The following is a 22,523-nucleotide window of genomic DNA, read 5'->3' on the forward strand; positions in this document are numbered from 1 at the left end:
TCCATTATGCTACACTGTAATTAATCCTGCCTCAGCACCATGGAATTGGCCAGATGATTTCAGGCGGTCCTTCCCAGTTATATTTTCCATCATTCTGCTGAATGCACAGCAAATCACAAAGAATGCATCCTTCTGTACATGACTTCTTATAAGAAAAATTTCCTTGCTGAGATCCAGCAATACGTCTACACACAGCAGGAACAACTCACATCAACAGAGACTAAACTGTGGTGGACAGCTTATGCTAGCAAATAGCTCCAGTTGAGCGACTTGGAGTAACTACTTGCTGAACTGTGTGGCCATTGATCATTAATCAGACTGGTGAGTCTAGAAACTGCTCATCAGCAGCCTAGTCTCATCAATTGCAATATGTATCATGCATAGCCAGGAAAGTCTTTACACTGTAAACAGAAAGAAGCATCCTGGCTCTCCCTGTTAGTTCAATTCTGAAACGGGAGAAAAAGATCAATATTGCATTTCCATTTAGACCTGTTCCTACAGTTTCATGTCCTGAGGCAGGTCTCAATCAAGGTCACTTATTAAAGCTGGATCTTGGCTACACTGAACTTGAAGAGCAAATTAAGGTGGATTCTGGCTGCAGTGCTTGACCAGTTGGGTATACTGAGAAACTCCTGGAGACTAAAAGCAAAACAACTTTCAGATGAAGGTTAAAATTGCAGAGCCTATCACACTTTTTACAAGCACACAGGCAGAAATTCTAATCATAGATTTCAAAAGAAATCCTCCAGATTTTACATTCCACAGTCCAAAATGCAAGCAAAGTGACTATACTTATGGTAATTGTATGCCATTTAAAATAATTTGATTATTTTATATCTACCTATCTGCTATTACTCTATAGCTATATCAACCTTCATTCCAAAAATACACAAGAGTGGGTTAAATGTGGGGATGTTTGTGTAAGAAACATTTTGGCTCAGCAGATGAGCCAAAATAAACAGCTTTTTCTCAACCAAAAAAATTTCAGCCTTTCTCTCTGGACGTGCAGTAGTTTCAAAAGTCAACTACTCTGTTCTGTTTTGTGGCTGTTGAAAACCATGACTCAAAGGTTTCATCTCACAGATTGCTTGAGGAGAAGAGGATGACCTTCCCCTTTTAACTACCAGCTTTAGGCTGAGATGCTAGCAGTATATAAGAGGCCACATTTCTACCTCTCCTGAGGAGGAATAGTTGCAGAGGGAATTGAATCCTGAGTAAGAGTCATCTTCTAAACCTCAAAACAGCTTTGCCCTAAGTTTTGCATTTTGGGACCACTTCACTTTATGATCATTTAATTATTGCAATCAGTGAGAAAAGGGAAGGGTAGTCTCTCTCTTGAAGCACTCTCCTGCTGGTACAATTTCCAGGTTTGTCCCTTACCATAATGAGTATTCGAGTATTTTCTATAGAATGGAACAGCATCCATAGGAGGGGAGGGAGCAACCCACCCTAGAAACTTCTTAGAAGGCATTCCTCTCCTTAGTTTCTTCAGGTACTGCCCTCAAGGATGAAAGTGGCAGCCCCTAGCTCTTTGTCAAGCCATGTAAAAGCAAGAAAAAGAGGGTTCAGCTATTGTGTAGTAGCACTTTCAAAGAATCTTGAGTACCAGCATGGGCAGCGGTACTGAGGTTTGAACACAGCATGGGATCAGGACATCCTCCTGGAAGGCAGGAACAAGTTACAGGCCTGGGGAGGGAGAAGGAGGGTGTGACTCACTATCTGAAGGGCTTGTTTCTTGAGTTAAAGTGGTACAGTTTCAGCATCATTTTATTCTTAAATCAAGATGCTTTTTTTCTTTCCTTTTTTTTTCCCCCAAGCAAAAATTTTCAGCAATTTTCAGTAAATCTGAACTGACAAAAAAAAAAACAAACCCAAAACCAAAAAACCCCGACACCTTAAAAGAAAAGCAAGATGAAGCAAAAGCCCCTAGTTACAGTGAGGATCTTGTGGTTTCTGTCACCTTTGTAACCCTAATATCCCTATTCTTTTGGCTAACTACAAATGCTCACCAAAGGCTGCTGAGTCAGATAAAATTAATAAGATTTGCTGATAATTAATAATCAATAAGATCTAAGAGGAGGGGTGTTAGGTGACAGTATCACCTGGCTTTTTGCACTATAGTCGAAGGTGTTATTTCAGCAAGGGAGGTGTGCATCCAGTTCTGCCTTCCCAGACAGTTCTGCTGACTCAGCTGACACCCTAGATGCTGACCTATGTCAATATTGCTCTCCATTTGCTTTAGGAGTGTTAAGGGAAGACCAATCTCTAGACCTGAGCATTGCAATCCATCATCACGCACAAACGGAAAGACAAATGAGATCATTTCCACCTCTGTTTTATGTAGACAAGAAGCAGCAGTTCAACTGGCTGTCTTCTCTGCACTGATAGTTATGGCCAATGTAAAGAATTCTGTCAAGTGTCCTTCAAACCAGCAACTGGAAGAAAAGCCAGAACCCTGTGGTTTTTACACAGAGCAGAAGCAATGTTCTCTAACAAATACAACAGGACTATAAATCCTGTTCTGTGAGGTGCTGAACACTGAAATAATCCTACCCAGAAGTCTCAAGCCCCTCTGTGGTTGTTTCATATTAAGTCTGACACCAAGTACACAATAGTTGTCAGTAACATGCAGTTGAGAGAGAAAAACTGTATTGAAATACAGATGTATGGAATAAGCTTTCTGCCACAATGGCTAAATTGTTCATGCACAGAAATTAATCATCTTTTCTCTGATTTAAATTTGGCTTAAGATACATTTTCTTGTAGGGCTGCTATTTGAAAGGCAAGGTAGACAGGCAGTTGGATTCTGGCCACCACAGACCCCGGCCACAGCCATTCACCCTTGCTACAGCCCATGCTCCAGTGTGACACTCGGGTTGCTCTGAGTTTTATGAACTTGATGATGCAATTTGCCTGTCTTGGCTTTTTTTGACTGACCATTTCATTTCATTCAGCATGTAGAAAGAAAGGAAAAAGAAACTAAAAACGAAATCCACACTTTCCACTGTATCAAAAATTAGGCCAGACGGTAGATATATTAGAGAAGGAAAAGCAAAACAGTTATATGTAAAAACTTGCAAAAAATATAAGGCAAATGAATGCATGGCTATGCCTGGCTACTTGCTGCAGCAATGTGAGTAGGAGTAGCAGTGTTTTGGGGAGGAATTATGGTTAGGTTAGGTCAGTACTACACTGGGTAGGAAGACTTCTAGCAACACCTAGGACCTTCTGGGCTCCAGGCAAAGATTGTGCAAAAAGGATTTGGAATGCCAGAGTCAGCCTAGGTTAGGTGAACAAGGAGAAAAAACACAGAGAAGGGTGTAAAGGATGTTAGAAGCAGATGAGGAAGAAATCTTCACATAGGTAACTTAGTTTGGTAGTTGGCATAGTGGTATCAGAGTTCCTATCACTATGGGATGATCCAGGGGGACTGCATTAATACAATTTCGTTGGGGGGGCAGATGTAGCTGGAGGAGAGGACGTTTGTGCATGTATTTTGCAGATTCCACACTGTATGTGATTTAATGTGAGCTTTTTCAGACAACCCAGAACACTGTCTGATTGTTCTTTTGTCTGTTTATCTCTGGTTACAGTGGAATTGGGAATATCAAATCATACCCAAGAAACTACGTCAGTCGTATAAATATAGTGACTGTTGATACCCATTTTGTTTCTTTACAGCTGGCATATATAGGCTACTTGATGCTGTTCAATTATATAGTGTTAGTGAAGATGGATCGCTGGCCATCTACACAGGAATGGATTGTCATCTCGTACATTTTCACTCTGGGAATAGAGAAGATGAGAGAGGTAAAATCTCTCCAGCCAAGAAAGACAGAATAAAAAAGAAATAAGTGTGTTTTTTTTCATTTTAATATCTGTTCTTATGTTTTTTCTCAGGCTAATTTTTGATGAATGGGCTTATCATAAAATTGCTTTTTTTTGCAGAAAAGCAGAAGAATTGTTAAAAACATGCACTAAAAATATCTATCTTCCTCCATTTTAAAATCAAAAATCTCTCTCTTTCTTTCTCTTTCTCCCACAGAAGTTCTCTGTTCAGATTTCTGTGTGCACGTTTAATAGCATTCACAAGTATGGGGCAGTCTTCAGACATATCTTAAAAATCAGCTATATTCCTTGAAATGTGGTCCACAAACTGAAGTATGTTTCAGGGAAAGGAAAAGGAGATGTCCTGGTTTTGGCTGGGATAGAGTTAATTTTCTTCCTAGAAACGGTTAAACCACGACAGGAGATACGCTATAACAGAATGGACACAGAGACATGGTGATAGCATGACAACCAAAAAGCCAATGTTTGAATCCCCACCCCACCCCAAATAGAGTTCATTCAAAATTTACAGCTGTCCTGTCTGTCCAAGTATCTCATGAAAAGGCTTTAAATAAAACCAGCCATAACTGGGGGAAAATATAGATCCACCCTGAATATTGCAGCAAATTTCTAATAGGATTTCCCCCTTTTAATCCTGAAAATTTCTGCAAAATATGTCAAGCAATAGCATCCATCTCCCTAAAGATGATAAAGCAGACACATAGAGCACAGACAGAGCATTTAAGGTGGCACTCAGTCTATAGGCAAAGTGAGGTTGTTCTGCCATCCCCTGCCCCTCACGGTCTCCTCCCACTTGCAGCTACCGCTGTGCCCCCTTCGCTCAGCCAAATGCGCATTTATTCCACAATGACACCAGAGGCCAAATTCAGCCCTGATGTGAGTGGGTGCGAGTCCCGTTGTCCTCAGCTGAAACAGCACATTTGTACCCCTGGGCTGAATTTGTTACCATCTACATTTGTATTTTCTGCAGCAAATACTTTTGAGGACTAGACTAAAAACAGTCTTGCAACAGCCACTTAGACTTCAAAGACAGATTTCAAACACTGCACAGTAAACTCTACATTATAAATAGAAAGAACAGAGGACAAGACACTACTTGTGTGGCCTATAATGAGTGTACTTCACTAACCAAAAGAAAAAGGAAAACAGTGGCGGTAGCCACACGAGGACTCTGCAACACTGATGGAGACAAAGCACCGCTGGCTCAGTAGGTGGGAGGCTGCTGGCAGGAATAGTGTATGCCATTTTTGTCTAATCATTCACCCCAAATTGTCCTTTCCACAAATGTTTATCAAGAACATTTGTCGGAATGGATTTCTAAGCAGATGTTGGAAGTTGTTCACAGAAGATGAGCCTAAAATTCATTCTGAAAATGAATTATAAGAAAATTATAAGAATGGCATTCATCTTTTTAAGGAACTGTATGAGTCTGCTCAAATGTTCTCAGGCTAAATATAGAAAATTAAAACAAACAGCTTGTTAACTCACTAAAAGCTAGGAATTATTCATAGAAATCACTTGAGGAATAGTTTCAACAGTAATTCAGGAAAACAAAGTCTCCCAAATGATCTTGCAAATAGAATGACGATAAATTCATAAGGTAAGATTAATTATTTTTGTGAATTATATTCTCAGCTGTGGAACTTCATTTCCAAAAACAGGTCCAAGTAATAGCTAGTATCTCTCTGGATTAAATTCTAAATCCAGATCTTTATGGCTATTAATTATTTCTTGACAGTTTGATACACATTTTAGAATAATTTTCCTTAAATCTACAGCTTCTTTAAGTGTGAATTTTCTGATGAAATATCTTTCTATATTTCTCCCTCTATTCCAAGACTCTAAGTAGGGTCAATAAATTTGAAAAAAAGAAAGATATACATATATTTCTTCTGATTTCATGGGGATTTTAGAGTGAGTGAGGGTTTTGTCCTTTTTCTTTTAAGTATCTTGCACATACATACAGGCTAAGAATGGTTGAAATGGAAGATTTCTCAAAAAAATCAGAGAGTACATGAGATATTTATATGATAGGAGTCTATCAGCTTTGCTTTTGGCCTGTGTGGCATATATCTGTTTACTATAGATCTCTTCAAGCTTAAATTAAGACAGCTCAGCTCCTTTCCTCTCCATGTCCTGTCCTTCAGATATTGATGTCAGAGCCCGGGAAACTGTTACAGAAAGTAAAAGTTTGGCTCCAGGAGTACTGGAACGTTACTGATCTCATAGCTATCCTCCTGTTCTCCGTCGGGATGGTGCTCCGTCTGCAAGACCTGCCACTCCGGAGTGATGGCCGAGTAATATACTGTGTTAACATCATTTACTGGTATATACGGTTATTAGACATCTTCGGAGTAAACAAGTATTTGGGACCATACGTTATGATGATTGGGAAAATGGTAAGAGAAGTTGGTGTACTCCTTCTATGTTTACCAGCACGTTCTTGATTCAATGTCTTTGGCCAATGACATCACTGCAGATTTATCTGTATTTTTTTTACACATTAGCATTTTCATGTAAGCTAGAAATCTGTGCTTTATTGAATCAAAACCTCAGCATAGACCCCCAGAATTGAGGATTAGATCCTCCCTGTTCTGTTAGATGAGGTATTGCTTAACTTTCTCTGAGATCTCTCTTCAACAGCAAAGCCATCCATCCTACGCCTCTGTGCCTCATTTGCAGAAAATACAAAGGATGCTAACTCTCAACTAGTTGTAAAGGAGGGTGGTTTGTTAAGGTAAAAAAAAAAATATTTGGTGCCTTCAGACTCTCAAAGAAAGTGTGTTGTAATAGGCATGGTATGTTCAAAACTATAATGGTTATGATTAAGACCGTGACCTTTCTACAGTTTGCTCCATATCCGTACGTTCTTCCATCCTTCCTGTTCAGGTGTGTCCTTGTGAGATGAGAAATCCATTTGCATAACTGCAGCCTCTGTCCCCTGGCCACATCACATGTACACAACATGGCAGGAGTATGAATAGTTTATGTCATAGTAAATGCATACAGGAGGAACCGAGAGATATTGCTGCCAGACATATAACTTTTGACTTTTTGGCTTTTCTGTTTACGTTTCCATAGTTCATATGAGTTTTGCTCATATGAATTAAAGAAAATGGCTGAGTTTACAGATGCACATGCACAAGTCCCTGATATTTGAGTACCCGCACATGTAGCTAATATACATGCTCATGTTTTAGATGCAGTTATCCAGCGTTTGTTGTGTAAATCATGGCTGTTCCATGCATTCTGGCGTTTAAGATTTATTTTTTAAAAAACAGAATAAAAAACCCTTGAAACTGGCATTCAATAAAAAAATTAAACTGAATATTAACTTTTCTAAATACAAATATTACTGCTGCCTGATTGCTATGTGGACAATAACTAGCAAGTCCAAATAGGCTGTCTGTTGTGTTTGCCTTACCATGGTTCTTAAAGAAAAGACCCAGCCACCCTCCTTCCTCACCATTATAGGAAAAGGGAACATCTATGAATGCATGGACTACGATCCCTCCTTGATATTACATTAATCACAACAAGCTCAGTGATTCTAAGGAGGTATAAAACTGAAATGCAAAATATATGTCCAGTTAGGCTCCCTACCCAACAGGTGACTGAAGAACCATTGTCTTATCCCTTCAATTTACCAGCTTTCAACTCCAAACCCACAGTGGTGGGTTTGACAAAGAAAGTACAGCTTCGTGAAAAAAAAAGAGATAGAGGGAAAACACAAAAGGAAGTGGTTGTTGAATTGTTATGTCCCGCAAACAGGATTTTGAAGTGTGCTACCTTCCTTCAAGGAAGCCAATAGGATGTTGATGGGCAGGATTTTGCAGATCTCCAGAGTACAGAGGTGAAAACACTCAACAGTTCTTATTGGAGGTTACTGTAAAAGGAGAGCAGGACAAGTGAAAGGACCAAAGACCAAAGGGAAAACACTGCATTATTATTTGTTTCTTTCCTGCCCCACCTGGACTATCTCCCTCCATCAGGGGATCTGGTGGTCACTGGGGCTTACACAATACACAGTGTATAAAACTCCTAAAAAACAACTACCCTCCTACTCTGTTGTACTTTTCACAGGTGCCATGCACAAAAAGTTTCAGAGCTGTGGTGCTAGCAAAGGCAGTCTGAAAACAAGTTCAATAATAAACAGATTGGCCATGAACAACAACTTCTAGTAGGCAGTGTTAGCCCAGCTTCACCAATAGTATAAACAGTGGTTTATTTTTCTCCTGGGGTCAACATAGAAAGGAAGTGGTTGAAATCAGCAAAATAATCTAATTTCCATTCCTTTGCCATCCTCACATGTGTACAACAAATCAAGCCTCACTTCACTTTCTGTGGAAAACAAATGCAGGAAAATCACTAGCCTCTGTAGGCTCAGCACCCACTCAGAGGGTGTTGAATTTAGCTACAGAGTACTCTGAACGTGTAGGCAACTGTTAAAGGAGGGAAGTCCTTTATTTTTGTGCCTTCCTGTTATTTGATTTTCATACCTCAACCAACTTTCCATGCACTCAGCAACTCTGACACATCCACTTTGTCCACACATGCAATGCCCTACTGGTTTGACTTACACAAATTTGCCTCTCGCATCTATTTTCTGGCCAACTTATTCCCCAGTGTAATGGCCAGCCCATTTATATCACGGACAGATTTCCCTGGGACTTGCACCTGCTTGCTCCAGGCTGCAATGTGCTCCCTTGTGCATTTTTGTTTAAATCACATGTCTGTTTACCTCCTTGGGTTCTGCCTTTTTCACTTCATGGTCTTGCAAGTACCATTTAGTACTATGGAGAACATCAAGCTGGTTATACATATTTCTACAGAGTAAACCCGTCACAGCTATTGAGTTCCTCAACAGATCATATTTAACGCCTGAGCTTTTGTCCTGAGCTTCTATTGTGAGTAAGTTTTAGACTCAGGAGGAAAAAGATGACTCTTACCATCTTTCCAATGTTAAGGAACTTTCTCTTCACCTGCCTCTACATTGTATCCAGCAAAATAGCTGTAGTAAGTTTTACCTCTAGGCACTGTGAACAAATATGCAAGTGAAATTAAGCAAGGGGCAGGAATGGGTTTGAGCGGTTTAAAAGCAATGGATTAAAGCAAAGGTGAAGATAGGAGGAGGAAACTGAATGGCCAAGTTTATTGTTATCTACTAATTTCAGTAACAGAATATGCTTATTATAATGTGCTTTTCTGATCTCTGCACAGTGATAGATTTACTCCACTTTTGTTTGGGAATGAAATGAAATCACTGTGACATGTCAAGAGAGTCAGAGGTATATCAGTTCCCTTACTGTGTGGGAATGTCTACATTTTCTTAGCTTCTCTGCAAATAAAAAAGGGGAAATGGAGCCAGCTTGTTTATAAAACTGCACCAACAGTGTCTTGTTTTATCACTTTCTTAAATAGGTGACTAATGAGTTCTTCAGAATTATTGAAATGGCCATTGCCTTGTTAAAATAGCAATTGCAATTTGACCCTACAGGCCAAAGGGCCTGATACAATGCCCGTTAGTCAGTGGAAACCCACCCATCTATTTCCCTGGATTTCAGACAAGCTACTGAGGTTTTAGAAAGACACCCAGTTGAAGGAGGGAAAAGCTAATATGTAGCTTGAATAGAGAACAGCACTGAAAATTTTATTTCTTGCAACATGAGGTCAAACCTGTGTGATTCCTGATCAAAAACACTGGAAGCATTTAATAAATTCTCTTAAATTGCCACCAAATACTCATTATGTTTATTTGCTTGCATGACATTTTAAAATAGGTGTTATATTACATCATGTCATGTTATATATTTCTACCTGAAACAAAGTTTCATCAGAGGAGAAAGGAGGAACCAGGTTTCATCTCCAAATTCCTTCCCTAAAAGCAGTAAGAACTAAATGTAATTATGCAGCTTTCCCATTTCAGGATGCTCTCTGAGCTACAACGACCTGGAATTCCTCTTCAATCATGTGTTCTTGAGAGATTAATATTCTGAATAACATAGGAATGTTGGTGATTTACTTGTCTGTTTTTTAATTCAAGGCATTTATTTTCCTCTCTCATGTCCCCAGAGTTTTTTTCTTTCTTTCCTGCATTTTTTATGGACCTCAAGACTTCTGTTTTCCCCTGCTTTTTTTCACTTGTCCCCAGTCCTTCTTTCCAGCTCCTTGAGTCTCTCCTACCAGAGCCCTGCCCTACAGGTGTCTTTCTCCTACAGCCTGTCTCTCAGTAAATATGGGAATATCCTTTTCTGTTTGCTCCTCTGTATCCCTCTCTTTTCTCTGTTAGATACTTTCCCAGTGTTACTTTGACCTCAGGTCTCTGTCCTTGTGCTTTAAAACTGAAGAACCCCAGCAGCAGTGCCAGATCCATCTGCTGCAAATGAGTCCCCTCTTCCACCAGCTCTTGTCATGAGCAGCCCTGCTCTTGAGCTGCAGCAGGTCCCCCATGGAGCAACAAGGCCACTGTTTGAGGTGCAGGTTGGTTGCACGCCTGCCTCTCTGGGAAGGCAGAATGCAGCTAAGCCAGAAAATGCAGAGACTGAAGAGATTAAAACTCATAAGGTTTAAAGGAGTTTTGGGTCGAGTTTTGGCCAGAGACAAAAATTACATCCAAAGCTGTGAAAAACAGCTCTGTCGTAATAAGCCTTATAACCAAAGACCTATAAGTAAACCTCTAACTAAAGGTTTTAAAGGGGTCTTACCAAGAACCTTACAGGACTCCCATTTTTTTCACATTCATTTTGGGTTATAAAGCACCTCTTCTGTACCTGCTTGATGCCCATTGCTCTGCTCTCTGGAGGGTCTTTTCTAGTACAGCTCCTCTTCTAATCTTCAGCCTCTATTCAGCACCTCCTAGGATTGCTGTCCCACTTTTTCCAGGAACATTTTGAATGGGTAGGCACTGCCTGCAAGCACTAATTAAACTTGTGCATATGCTAATGACGCCTTCAACAATGGACAAGAATAGAGTTGAGTGTCTGTGTTATCTGCATTTATTTTTTTTAAATATGGCCTTTGTCAGACTCCCCCACCAAGCTGGTTTCTAGCCCAGCCAGTATCACATCTTTCCTTTCTCACTGGTTACCACCATGGTGTCCCTTATGTTGCAGTAACAGGCTGTTCTGCCACCCGTTACTCCTTATGTTAGATGCAGCTTCCTTCCTTTGCTCCAAGACAATGACTACCACTAAATAAAATAATCCATGTCAGCCCTTTTGTTTTGGTACAGTTGCCACTAGGTGCCTATAAACAATACATCATCTCATGACCCTTGCCCAGACCAGGCTGCTGATTCCAGTGAACCTATATTCTCGTTCAGGCAACAGGTGTGACCAGATGGTATCTTGTGTTTTCAAGCCTATTCGTAACATTTAAATTGTTCTTTAAAGCACACTGGGTAAAACCAAGGACACAATAATACCGCTTCACTTCTTTAAAAATGAAATTTGTTATGTGTAGAACTGAGAATGACTTTTCAAAATTTGTTTTTGAAAATTCTGTTTCTAAGATTTGCAAACTTTTTTTGCAGCATATCATAATAGGAATATGGACAAACAAGTTCCTCTAATTCTTGTCCCTTCTCTCTCTTTCTCTCTCTTTTCCTGTCACTACATTCAGATGATAGACATGATGTACTTTGTCATCATCATGTTGGTGGTTCTGATGAGCTTTGGTGTTGCAAGACAGGCTATTCTCTTCCCCAATGAGGAGCCTTCGTGGAAGCTGGCGAAAAACATTTTTTACATGCCTTATTGGATGATTTATGGGGAAGTGTTTGCAGACCAGATAGACCGTAAGCAAGTTTATGATTCTCATACTCCAAAGTCAGGTATCCAACTTTGATCAGATGATGTCCTATTAGATCATGTGTGTGTGCTCAATAAATGGCTCAGGATAGAGGAACTCATTCATCACAGAGAATGGTCACAAAAATATTTTTTCAGCTAATATTGGGGTGTCAGTTTCAGAACATGCTTCTGGCATCACTTTGCAATTATTTAACCAGAAATCTGTAATGCTAGATTATCTTGCATATAAAGAATGTTTTAAATGGTTCCTTTTTACCAGCTGAGTGACAGGGATGCCCTCCCAGGTATCCACCATGAGTTCATTGGTATACCTGGGACATAAAAAGTCACTTCTTTTTTTCTCATCCATTGGTTTGGGTTTAGACCTAAATACTTTTTACCTAATTTCATATTGAGCATCAAGTCTAACAATACTGGGTTAGACCTTCAGCTCCTGTACTTCATGAGGATCTAATCCAATGTGTTTTCTCTGTTATCTAATCACTGCCACCACCTTTACACTAAACCATGTGATGCAATTCTTTGGGAACAGCAGATCCATTACTAGAATTTTGCTTTATTTATTTATTGGAAGGCAAGACTGTGCTCACATCAGTGCAAACAGAACAAAAGCCAGTATTTCATGTACTATCTCCTCAGGATTTATTTGGCTGGTGATCAGGAAAATGCCAGTTTTCTATTTAAATTAAACCTCCTGGTGCCACCCAGTGCATTACACCAAAGGACAGGGGTGGTCATGAGAAATGATGTGGTAGATGAACAAACCAAGAATCACAAACAACGTATCTTTAGCAAACACTGACATGCAACTGGTGTTCATCATTCCTACTTAAATATGCATAAGCCTTGGCAGCATTTAGAAGTATCTTTTCCAGTGGCAGATGGCATCCATTAAAGCTCTGTTTAGGATATTCCTTTTTACCCTATGTACCACCTTAGGAAAGGGCAGTGTTTTCATAATTTACCCTCTGCTTGTTCAGTATTGACCAAGTTTGAATGGAAAAAAGGTGTTGATTTTTCCTGAGCTGGTTAAGGTAATAAACATATCTATATCACCAATAATCCCCCCAACTTAACAGAGTTTCAGATGGACAGATGTATACATATCACATGGCAGATATTTCAGCAGTTCCATGTTCATTTCTTCTTTCCGGTTAGCACAGAATCATTACTGTGGATACAGATGAAACCTCTTTTTTATGTTTACTTCCCCACTTTGTTTTCAGAGGCAGCATGGCATGCAAGGAAGTAAACAAATACTTAAAATCACAAAGCCTCTCACTGAGTTTAGCTTTTTACCTGATTCCCTCATTTTTATCCTTTTTCCTTTTCTTTTCTTTTAAAAAATTCATTTCATTCTGAAGGCATAATAGCTGGGGGTAAAAAAACTTGATCTTGCGCCAAAAGCATAATAGAGGGATAAAGGTTTATCCCGTTAAACTATAACTTCCGTCCACAAGCAGAATTCTGTCTGTCCCTCTACAAGTGGCCATTTATTGATGTTGTACTAAGTAACCACCATAGTGCAATAAACATGGCAATTGGCTGAATAAAAAGTCCTTGGTATTTTTTTTAATGAAGTGCTGATTATAGTTTAGAACCCCGAAACCTGAGAAACTAAAGTGTCTTTGAATGAAGCATGTTTTTTAAGTATGAAAAGACGGTGGCAGGCTCCATACCCTTGCATGAGGATTTAGGGATAGTCTTGTGTGTAATTCAGATGCCCTACTTTTAAACCTTGCAAAAAGATGCAGCATAACTACTTGTGAGGCTTAGGGAAAGCAAATTCCTGATGGTTTCAACTCCAGCTGTAAGTGTCGACATGTTGTTGTTCTGTCTGTGTCCAGGAAACTAGGAGTTGCAGTGAGAGTGGTGATGCCAAAATGAAAAGCAGCACCCAGTTCCTCCTTCCTGAGAGACAGATGATGCAGGGAATTAGAATCTGCCACTCTTTCAGCAAAAAATATGTGCAATATGTCATGTCTGTCTGAGGCTCGGTTGTCTCAAAAATGTTACCTCTGGAATAGACTGGGAGAATGAGCAAATGGTTGGTGATGTTGTTATACAATCAAAATGACCTGATTGGCACCCAAAAATTTTTACTAGTATACTTACATTTTTTCACTATTTGGAAATTTGTTGTTATACATATTTTCCAAGTTGTTCTAAGCTAAATCAGCCACTGTACTCATGTTAGAGTACTACAGTGATTGTACTTTCTCAAGTAAGATAAATGTTCTAAAATTGTTATGCTACATCTAAACTGCAAAGGAACTTTACAGCTTGGAGCAGATTTTTTATTACTATTTGGTTTAGCAAACCAAAAGGGTTTCTTTGTGGTTTTCTTTATATTTTGGTGTTTAATATTGCAACATTATTTGCACACTTGGGATTCAGCAAAAGTGCTGATCTTGGAAGTGCATAGACATTTGAGTCACGCTCCTGGAGACTATCCTAGTGTCTGAGAAATGTACAAAAAAAGTATGATACTCTAAAATTCTAACTCACTTCTCTTTTTTTTCATTTTCTGTTGATTTGGGAAGCATGCCATTAAGGCTGACCAGATACAGTGTCTGGATCAATCTCATCAGCTGGCAGCCTGCCCATCCAGTGGGTCTACTCTGATTTTTATCTCAACACACTACACTGTTAAAACACTAGCTAAATGCCTCGCTCTAAAATAATGCATGTCATATACATTTACATTTTTTACCCATAATTTCTGTATTCATTTCATTTTTTAAATACACACGTTAACTGGAGTGTGCATTAGTGTCCTGCTGGCATGTGATCTCATCTTGAACTCAAAAGTGGGGACAGAATTATATCCTCACTTCTGGGAATATGAATACACTATTCAGTGGTGTCATTTATTATCAGTGATGTACATAAATACTACATTCCTACAAATTCCTGACTATCAACCAATTGTAAATGGGGGGAGGGGGGGGAAAGGCAGATTAAGTCTTTTAGAACTGTGTTCAAACGTTCAGGTAAATTCAACAAAAAGAGCAAAACCACTCTTAAAGTAGTTCCTCTCAGACTGACAGTTCATCACAGCTGCGTTAGGTGGGGGTGGAAGGGGGATCTGGGTTAGGGAACCGGTGATGGTATATGCAACTGTCTCACTTTTAGGCTGCCTTTCCTAATCCAGTTGAGCCTTGTGCTGCTCAATGGGATCCATGGGGCAGCAGCCAGCCACTTAGCTGCTTTAGTGAATGCCCGTCCAGAAGGAAATCCCCAAATGCTGTAAAATCTCTCCCTCAGTTCATCTCACTTACTTTGGCACTATTGCTGGCAATTTTAGCCAAAAAATTCACCAGACAGTTGTCACACGCAAAGAACTGTGTTTTCACCTTACCAAGCTATCTGCCCCTACAGAATACTACAGATACAGAAGTATATAAGAAATACTGAAGAGGAAATGATTATTCAGGGAGTGAGTTTTCTTGGTAAAAAATGTAGATAGATGACATAAATGGCAACTTGAGAAATGGCAGTCACCTGTAGAAAATCAGCAGCAGACCTCACATTTTCCTATATTCAGAAGGCAAAGCAACTGAGACTACTGTTAGCCAACATGGGTTTGGGTTTTTTGGTTTGGGCTGTTTTTCAGATTTGCCTGGTCTCACATATCAGATTTGCATCTGGATTTTCTTTCCAGCTGACAGTATTTCAAGTGCCATCTGGAATCTGAAGATCAGTCTGAGTTGTGTTTGTTCCCAGTGCCTACTCCCTTATTGGAAAAACCTACATAGTTTAAGAGAAAAAGATGGGGCCTCCTTCTCTTTCACTTGTATTGGAGGAATGTCAAGCAACTAGAATGCAGTTGTTTCAGAAGATGAGAGACGATTATACACAGGTTTTAACTATCCCATGAACTTACAAGGAAAGTATAATTGCTACAAAAGAATTTTTTTTTAAACTCTTTAAATTTCTTAGTCTGTCAGATTTATTTATTTTTTAAAGTTTTTGAAGATTTCCTAGTATAAATGAAAATTTTATACTAAATTCTATATGATCTTAGAGGTTTCAGGCTTTTCATGTCTCCATAGGAGCTTTCTGTAAGGGCTGTCATTTGCATGGATCGTTCTGGAATTAGAACAAACAGAGCAGCTTTGCACAAAACAGAATAAATCATACCTGTGCTCTTTTTTTTGCCCTTTTTTTGTTTTTTGCATCTGTATTGCAGCTCTGCAGCACAGGCAACTTTTTTAGCATTGTTAGACAAAGGCAAAGAATAAAATCTGTGCACATTTGAAAGTCTCTCTGGCCTGAGTTGCAGTAGTGTTCCCCTTCCTAGCACTCCCCTGAGGTTATATTTTGGGTTCCATTTGGTTGGATATTTTTAATGTGGGGGGAGGAGGAGGGAGAAAGCACTAGAGAGAACAAGAAAAATACAGGAATTTACTATAAATTATGATTAAAACACCAGCAGATTGGAGAGACACTTCAAAGTCATTTTTAATGTGGCTGAGGGAAAGAAGCAACATGTAAAGTCACAATGCTGTAGTTAAAGCAACTTTTTTGAAGTAACAAGACACTGTTCAATTCCCCAAATGTTTCTGCTGATGAACAGAGCAATGGTGTGAGATTCAGAGTTCCCAGAGTTCGGTATTTTCTTTGTCAGTGAAGAAGTGGACAGCCCTAGTCAGCTCGCTTAGCCTTTTTTCAACATTTACCAGCCTGGCAAGCTGGTAAGGTTGCTTAGACATTTGATTAAAAAATTATAAAATGCTTTCACATCTTTTGGGTTCAGTGCAGATCGAAATTGGAAGGTGCCTATATACTCATAAACAGGGTGATGAAAGTGCATTTAAAATGTCCAGACAAATTAAAAAAAAAAAAAGATGAGTTGGTTTGTTAGTTAATACACACTTATTGGTTTCCTTATTCTTTAGAACTGTGATCATATGAACCCATTCCGTAGTTTCTTGAGATTTGAAACAAATTAACCTGTATTGTAAAAGTGGCATCCATTTTTACATGAGAAGTTTTCATCAAAGGCAAAAAGCTGTTTGGTAACAAAGCTGTTCAATTTATGCACTTTCCGCTCTCCATTATTTGCCACAACTAATTTGGAAGGGTGCAGCTGGGGGAAGAGGCGTGACGCAGAAATTTGCAAGCATTGTTTCCTAATCCCTCCACCCAATACACAGTAAAAATGGGCAGTGCCCATGTCATGACAGTAATTACAGCAGGGAAACAAATTCTTCCTGAGCTCTGCCACCACTTTAGGCCTGCAACACACAGAGGCATGGGTTACCGCTGTTTGCTTTGCAACTATTTGCTGGCCAGGAAAGAGGAAGGGTTAGGTATGTAGCAGGAAAGGCCCATACAGGAAACTGTAAACGGGAGCCAGGAAGGAAAAAAAACATAGGAGGAGATTGTGAAAAAGGAAACAAGAGATGCAAAAAATACATACATCTACAGATGCAATATTTGAAAGCTGAGTGAAGTTAATGCGTGTAATTGAAATTAAAACTCCAGCCATTTATTATTTTCTAAAGCCTGAGTTCAGGACTTAATGTCCAACCTTTATCCAATGGCCTGTAGGTATCAAACTGATTGGGTTTTTCAGTTACCTGAAATAGGCATATAGTTATACTAACAGAATTTACTTCAGCAAAACATTTCACTAGAATTAAGTACTCTATGTATTTTTTGTTAAAGCAAGGCTGTAATGTAAAAAGATGAGTATGTTTTCATACATGTTAAAATTGTGCTTTGAAAAAGTTTGTTATCACAATATGTTACTGCACATACTACAAAAATTACTGCATTTCTCCAAACATAATTAAAATGGTCAAACCGTGTTGCACATGAAAGGCAGGTGCAGGTCCCTCGGGGACGAGGCACAGCACTCAGCGAGTGAAAGCTTTGGCTTTATGGAAAGCGTAGCGTTACCACAGTGGGAGCCCCGGGACACCAAGGCTAATCAAATGGAGACCCGACGCAGTGGAGCCCTGCTTGGGAGTGAAGCTCAAGGGAAAGCACCGCAGGGGTGGATAATAACACTTGTGCTGATTAACATACCGTGCATATAAACTGTCCTGTTTTGCTCATTAGCGAACTCGCTGATGTAATGCAGGTGCTGTTGTCCGAATTCTGAGATCTGCAGCTGGCCATCATGTTGGTGCCCATGCAGGGGTATGTGCAGGTGAGGGGGAAGCCAACTACCCCAGCTTATCGTAACAAGGAGATAAGACGTGCTTGGGACTCCACATACTCAGATGGGGGAGGCAAACTGTCCTCGGTTACCATAACAAAGTCTTCTCAAACCCTACAAACAGAATTCTAATTTCTTAAATGTAAACAAATATCTTAATTATCTAAAAAGAATATCATTGCTACTTTTAGCCTCCTGCCAGTCTTCTGTCCTGTGAAGCAGAGAGAGAAATTTCTGCTTCTGGTTTCCTGGGAGTAATTATTTTAAACAGTTCATTTAATAGTGGAAAAAAAATCCTTTAAAATTAATGTTAGAGTTTAAAGATGGAAGAAGATGTTCAGTGCTGTGCAGTGGAACACAGGCTTCTGCATTTTGGACACACATCACACATTTTCTCATGCAGTTGAAGATGTGAAGATTAAGCGGTGGCTTCGTTCTCCATAAAGTAAGGCATGAGATTAGGATTCCCTTGTTATTTAAAAACTGTTCCCGCAACAGAACATGCAAAAGAGAAAAACTTTTGCAAACCTTCAGGACAAGCCAAACATCTATGCATGTATAGAATAGACCATGGGAACTTGTCTTTGTAGGAAGTCTTAATTTGGCCATCACTGTGTGGCATAAACTGACAGGGATGATGAGTTAATGGTATTCTAAATACTCTGTTGTAGGCAAATAAAGCCAGAGAAATCATTTTTGTCTTGGTAGTCATCAAAGCTGATTTTTTTTTTTATATTAAATTCTCTTTTTTAATAGAAAAAAATGGGATAATAGAATTGTAACCAGACTTTGAGCTGAGTTTTTGATCTCATTGATCTAAGGTTTAAAATATGCTTTTCACCAATTTCTCTCATTGCTACAAAAGACATTATTTCTTCTGTTCTTCAGCACACAAAAGGACAGCAGGTTTCATCAACTGATAGAGTGATTGTTCCGTTACTGGTGAAACCATGATGGGTTTCGGTACTGTGTTGTGTTGGACTTTGTAGCTCTGAATCAACATGTGAGCAAGTTAGTGTTTCCACACAAACAGAAATGTAAGTCTCACATTGAGTGCTGATACCAAGAGGTATTGAATGTCCCAATTTCTGCTGGGTGAAGGCTGAATGCACATAGCCCCACAGTCACAGTGGCTTTTTATCACAGATGGCATTTTGAATATCTAAATGAAGCCACTGTTTGGAGCAGTGCGGGAAGCATGAAATCAGCACTAACTTAAAATGATCTGCAAGGTGATGCTTTCTGAGACATAGAAAATTGTGTACTCTCATTGTTCCAGTAATAAAAAGTATTTTTGAAAGTAGGAAGGACTAGTGACATGATCAGTCCAGACATGACAGAGCTGATTGCAAAAGTAGTATTGCTTGTATTTGGCTTTGCCATTTCTTTTTCTGCGAGTTGAATATTTTGGGAGAGTTCTTGTTTGAAGCTGATGTATCATTTATTCTTCTGTCCCATATGGCTATAATATTTCTATATGTAATAGCTAACAGCCATATGTAGTGCCCAAAACCAAGTACCCAAATCACATGTAATATCATATGATTGCCAGGACAGACAACCACAGCTGAATCCCATGCTCTGTGAATCAAGTTCAGAAGGACCTTTTTGAGAAGAAGTAATAGTTGGTATTGGAAATCATGGATTTGTTGACACAGGGTGGAATTTTACAAAACAAACAGCATCGGCAAACTTTGTTGTTCGTGAAGTCAGTGGGAAACTCTCCTTGATATTGGCAGGAACTGAGCCAGTGCTGAGCACTTTGAAAATTCCTCACGTAAACTTCTTTTTGATGGGGACAAAGGGAAGCTAGCTGTAGTGCTGTGCAAAATTTACTAAGATGGTTTGTATATGTAAGCTGCTGCTTCAATTATTTTCTTGAAAAGCTGATTACAGAGGTACTTAGGACCACTAGGACTGAGCCTAGAAAGACATAAACTGAACCCATGCTTGCAAATGCAGATAACCCACCACAGCACATGAAGGCATGTAAAAAAATAAGCAAGAAAAACTATTTCACAATGTTTTCTCTCCCCTTACTTCAGTTCTACAACATTAATACTGAGAACCTTTTGGTTCCAAAGCATTTGGGGAAGAAACAGGTGGCAACTCTGCTGCCTACATGTCCCTTAACCTGGTACAGTAAAGACTTGATAACCTCCCCCACTGTTTCTAGGCATGCAGTCAAAAGTCCTTAAGAGCAGAGCGTCATTATGAGTATATCCCAGAGTGGCTCAGGGCAGTGCAGTGCACAGCAATAAATGTCTACTCTTTAATTTACTTTCATATACTTTTTTTTCCTTATGCTATTTATCACATACCTATCCATCAATCAAAAAAAGACCAAGCTTTCACCACTAAAAAAAAATACGTAAGCTTTTTTCCAGGATAAAATATTTTGATCATTTTATTTGCACAGCCACTAATTACTACCAGAGTACCATGATATTTTAGCTGTATGCAACCAGGCAGCTTACCCACACCAGGCATGTCTCCTGCAATTTCTGATGAGAATATCTTGATATTCATGGCAAATAACACACAATAACAAGAACTGCAGCTTGTAAAATCTGTAACAGCAAGTGCAAACTTCTTGGGGGGAGCGTCAATGCCACTGTTATTTGGAAGATATTGCTTTGGCAGGCAGGCCTTTATAAATATTGAAATATTTCTGTAAAAAGCACTGAAAAAATAAGCTTCATTTCCATTTTGTATTTTTTTTTTCATTTTTGTTCCCAGCTCCTTGTGGTCAAAATGAAACCAGAGAAGATGGCAAAATAATCCAGCTACCTCCCTGCAAGACAGGAGCATGGATTGTTCCTGCCATCATGGCCTGTTACCTCTTGGTTGCAAACATCCTTTTGGTGAACCTCCTCATTGCTGTTTTCAAGTGAGTGACACATTGCAAAGTATGGACTTGGGGGGGATGGACATTATTCACAGCCTAAGAAAGCTGCTAAGCTGAAGACCCATTTTCAGAGGATGTGAGGGTGAGAAGGAAAGAGGCAGTAGCTTGTCTCCAGGGAATGAGGGAAATGCCAAGTTCTTCACATTGTCTCATTTCCGAGGATAGACACCCAATAGGAATCAGGGCAGAGAAGCCAAAAGGTTTGAAGTTCAGTTATGGCATCATTCACTCCCAATATGGAAAACAAGAATAAAAATATTTTCCTGTCTCGGGTTGTTGTAAGACTCAGTGGTTGCACAGAGCAGACGTACACAGTAGTAAGGTACTTTGAAATGGCTGATTGCCACTGTGCTTTGCTGAAGCACAAACTTACTAATTTCTTTTGTTGTTCTTCCTTTTGTGACAAGGAAACATTTGCCACTATTAGTGAAATGTGTCTAGTTAAGGTGCTGTCGTATCATCTTCGGCAAAGTACCCAAAACCATTTCAATCTGATGTTATTTTCCTCTTCTTGCCTTCTAGCAATACATTTTTTGAAGTCAAATCCATATCCAACCAAGTATGGAAGTTTCAAAGATATCAGCTAATCATGACATTTCACGAAAGACCTGTTCTCCCACCGCCTCTGATCATTTTCAGCCATATGACTATGATATTCCAACACCTCTGCTGCAGATGGCGGAAGCATGAAAGCGACCCAGATGAGAGAGACTATGGATTAAGTAAGCCTTAGACAATTTACAGAGTGGGACTTTCCATGCCGTTGGAAATATCTACTGTTTGACATGAATGAAGGCTAAGTCCAGCACCTTGATAACCTTTCCAGCAGAGAACTACTTTTAACTGCAGAAATCTTACCTGAATCAGTTTTACGCACATTGCCCAACCCTTAGTTCTCCTCAGAGCATTAATGAGGTGTTTTTCTGGGATTTTTGGGGGTTGTTCCCCCCTTTGTTCCTTCAAAGCAAAGGGGTTTGTTTTGCTGTTGCTAGAGGTCTGTTATTGCTGGAATTCTTCTTACAGTCCATCACACTTCCAGATCTCAGTTTTATTTCTGAAAACACAGAGTTTTTGAGCAAACAGCACATACTTCCCCCCAACACACTTTTTGCCTAGATAAGCTGAGGCATGGTGAGAAGTAATTATTTTGTAGACACGTGTTCTCTCCTTGACACTGACTCAAACTGGAGGAGTAGTTTCTCCAGACACTTTACTATGAACTCCCATAAAGCATGATGGAAAGCCTGTCAGATTATTTTGATAACATTTTCTCTCCTCTTCTCTAGTTCTTCAAAGCAGATCTCCACCTCCCCCAATGTATATGCCAGAGGCAGGGAGCTAAGGGATGTGCATCTCTTCTCAACATTAGCCCATGCCACAGCCCAGTTCTTTATGAGGAGAGAGCTGGAGCCATGTGGTGGCACTGGAGATGCAAGTGCAACCAGACTGCTCTCCTCCCACTCACATCACACTGTCTGCCACAGCCCTTGCTGCTGCCTGCAGATACCAGCTCTTGCCATGTCAAATAGATCCTCTGTACTCTCAGACTCCTTTCCTAGCAGTCTGCTAATTTGATTATATTTGTATTAGATTACAGGTGGGCTTTGACTCCCACCATCTCTCCAGGACCTGACCAGCAGCTGTGCTCAGATCTCATGCAGTCAAAACACATTCATGTTTGCTCAGCGTTTGCCTGCTTAAGTGTTTCTGTCTCCAGAATCATATATAATTGAAGCCACTAATTTGGTAATTAGCTGCATCTATCTCCTTTCATACCAAAATGCCA

The 22,523-nt window shown here is 39.6% G+C and overlaps 1 protein-coding gene across 2 annotated transcripts in view; it reads left to right on the plus strand.

The window, feature by feature from the left end:
• TRPM3 (transient receptor potential cation channel subfamily M member 3) overlaps nucleotides 1-22,523 on the plus strand; it is a 287,376-nt gene that overhangs the window by 249,517 nt on the left and 15,336 nt on the right. For both annotated transcript variants that reach the window (XM_076361851.1, XM_076361852.1), the window contains 5 exons: nucleotides 3,682-3,810; nucleotides 5,997-6,248; nucleotides 11,470-11,644; nucleotides 20,569-20,719; nucleotides 21,260-21,459. In XM_076361851.1, the coding sequence (XP_076217966.1) occupies nucleotides 3,682-3,810; nucleotides 5,997-6,248; nucleotides 11,470-11,644; nucleotides 20,569-20,719; nucleotides 21,260-21,459 (907 nt within the window). The remainder of the gene's footprint in view (nucleotides 1-3,681; nucleotides 3,811-5,996; nucleotides 6,249-11,469; nucleotides 11,645-20,568; nucleotides 20,720-21,259; nucleotides 21,460-22,523) is intronic.

The sequence above is a fragment of the Aptenodytes patagonicus genome, chromosome Z (assembly GCF_965638725.1).
Source record: "Aptenodytes patagonicus chromosome Z, bAptPat1.pri.cur, whole genome shotgun sequence".
Taxonomy (NCBI): Eukaryota; Metazoa; Chordata; class Aves; order Sphenisciformes; family Spheniscidae; genus Aptenodytes; species Aptenodytes patagonicus.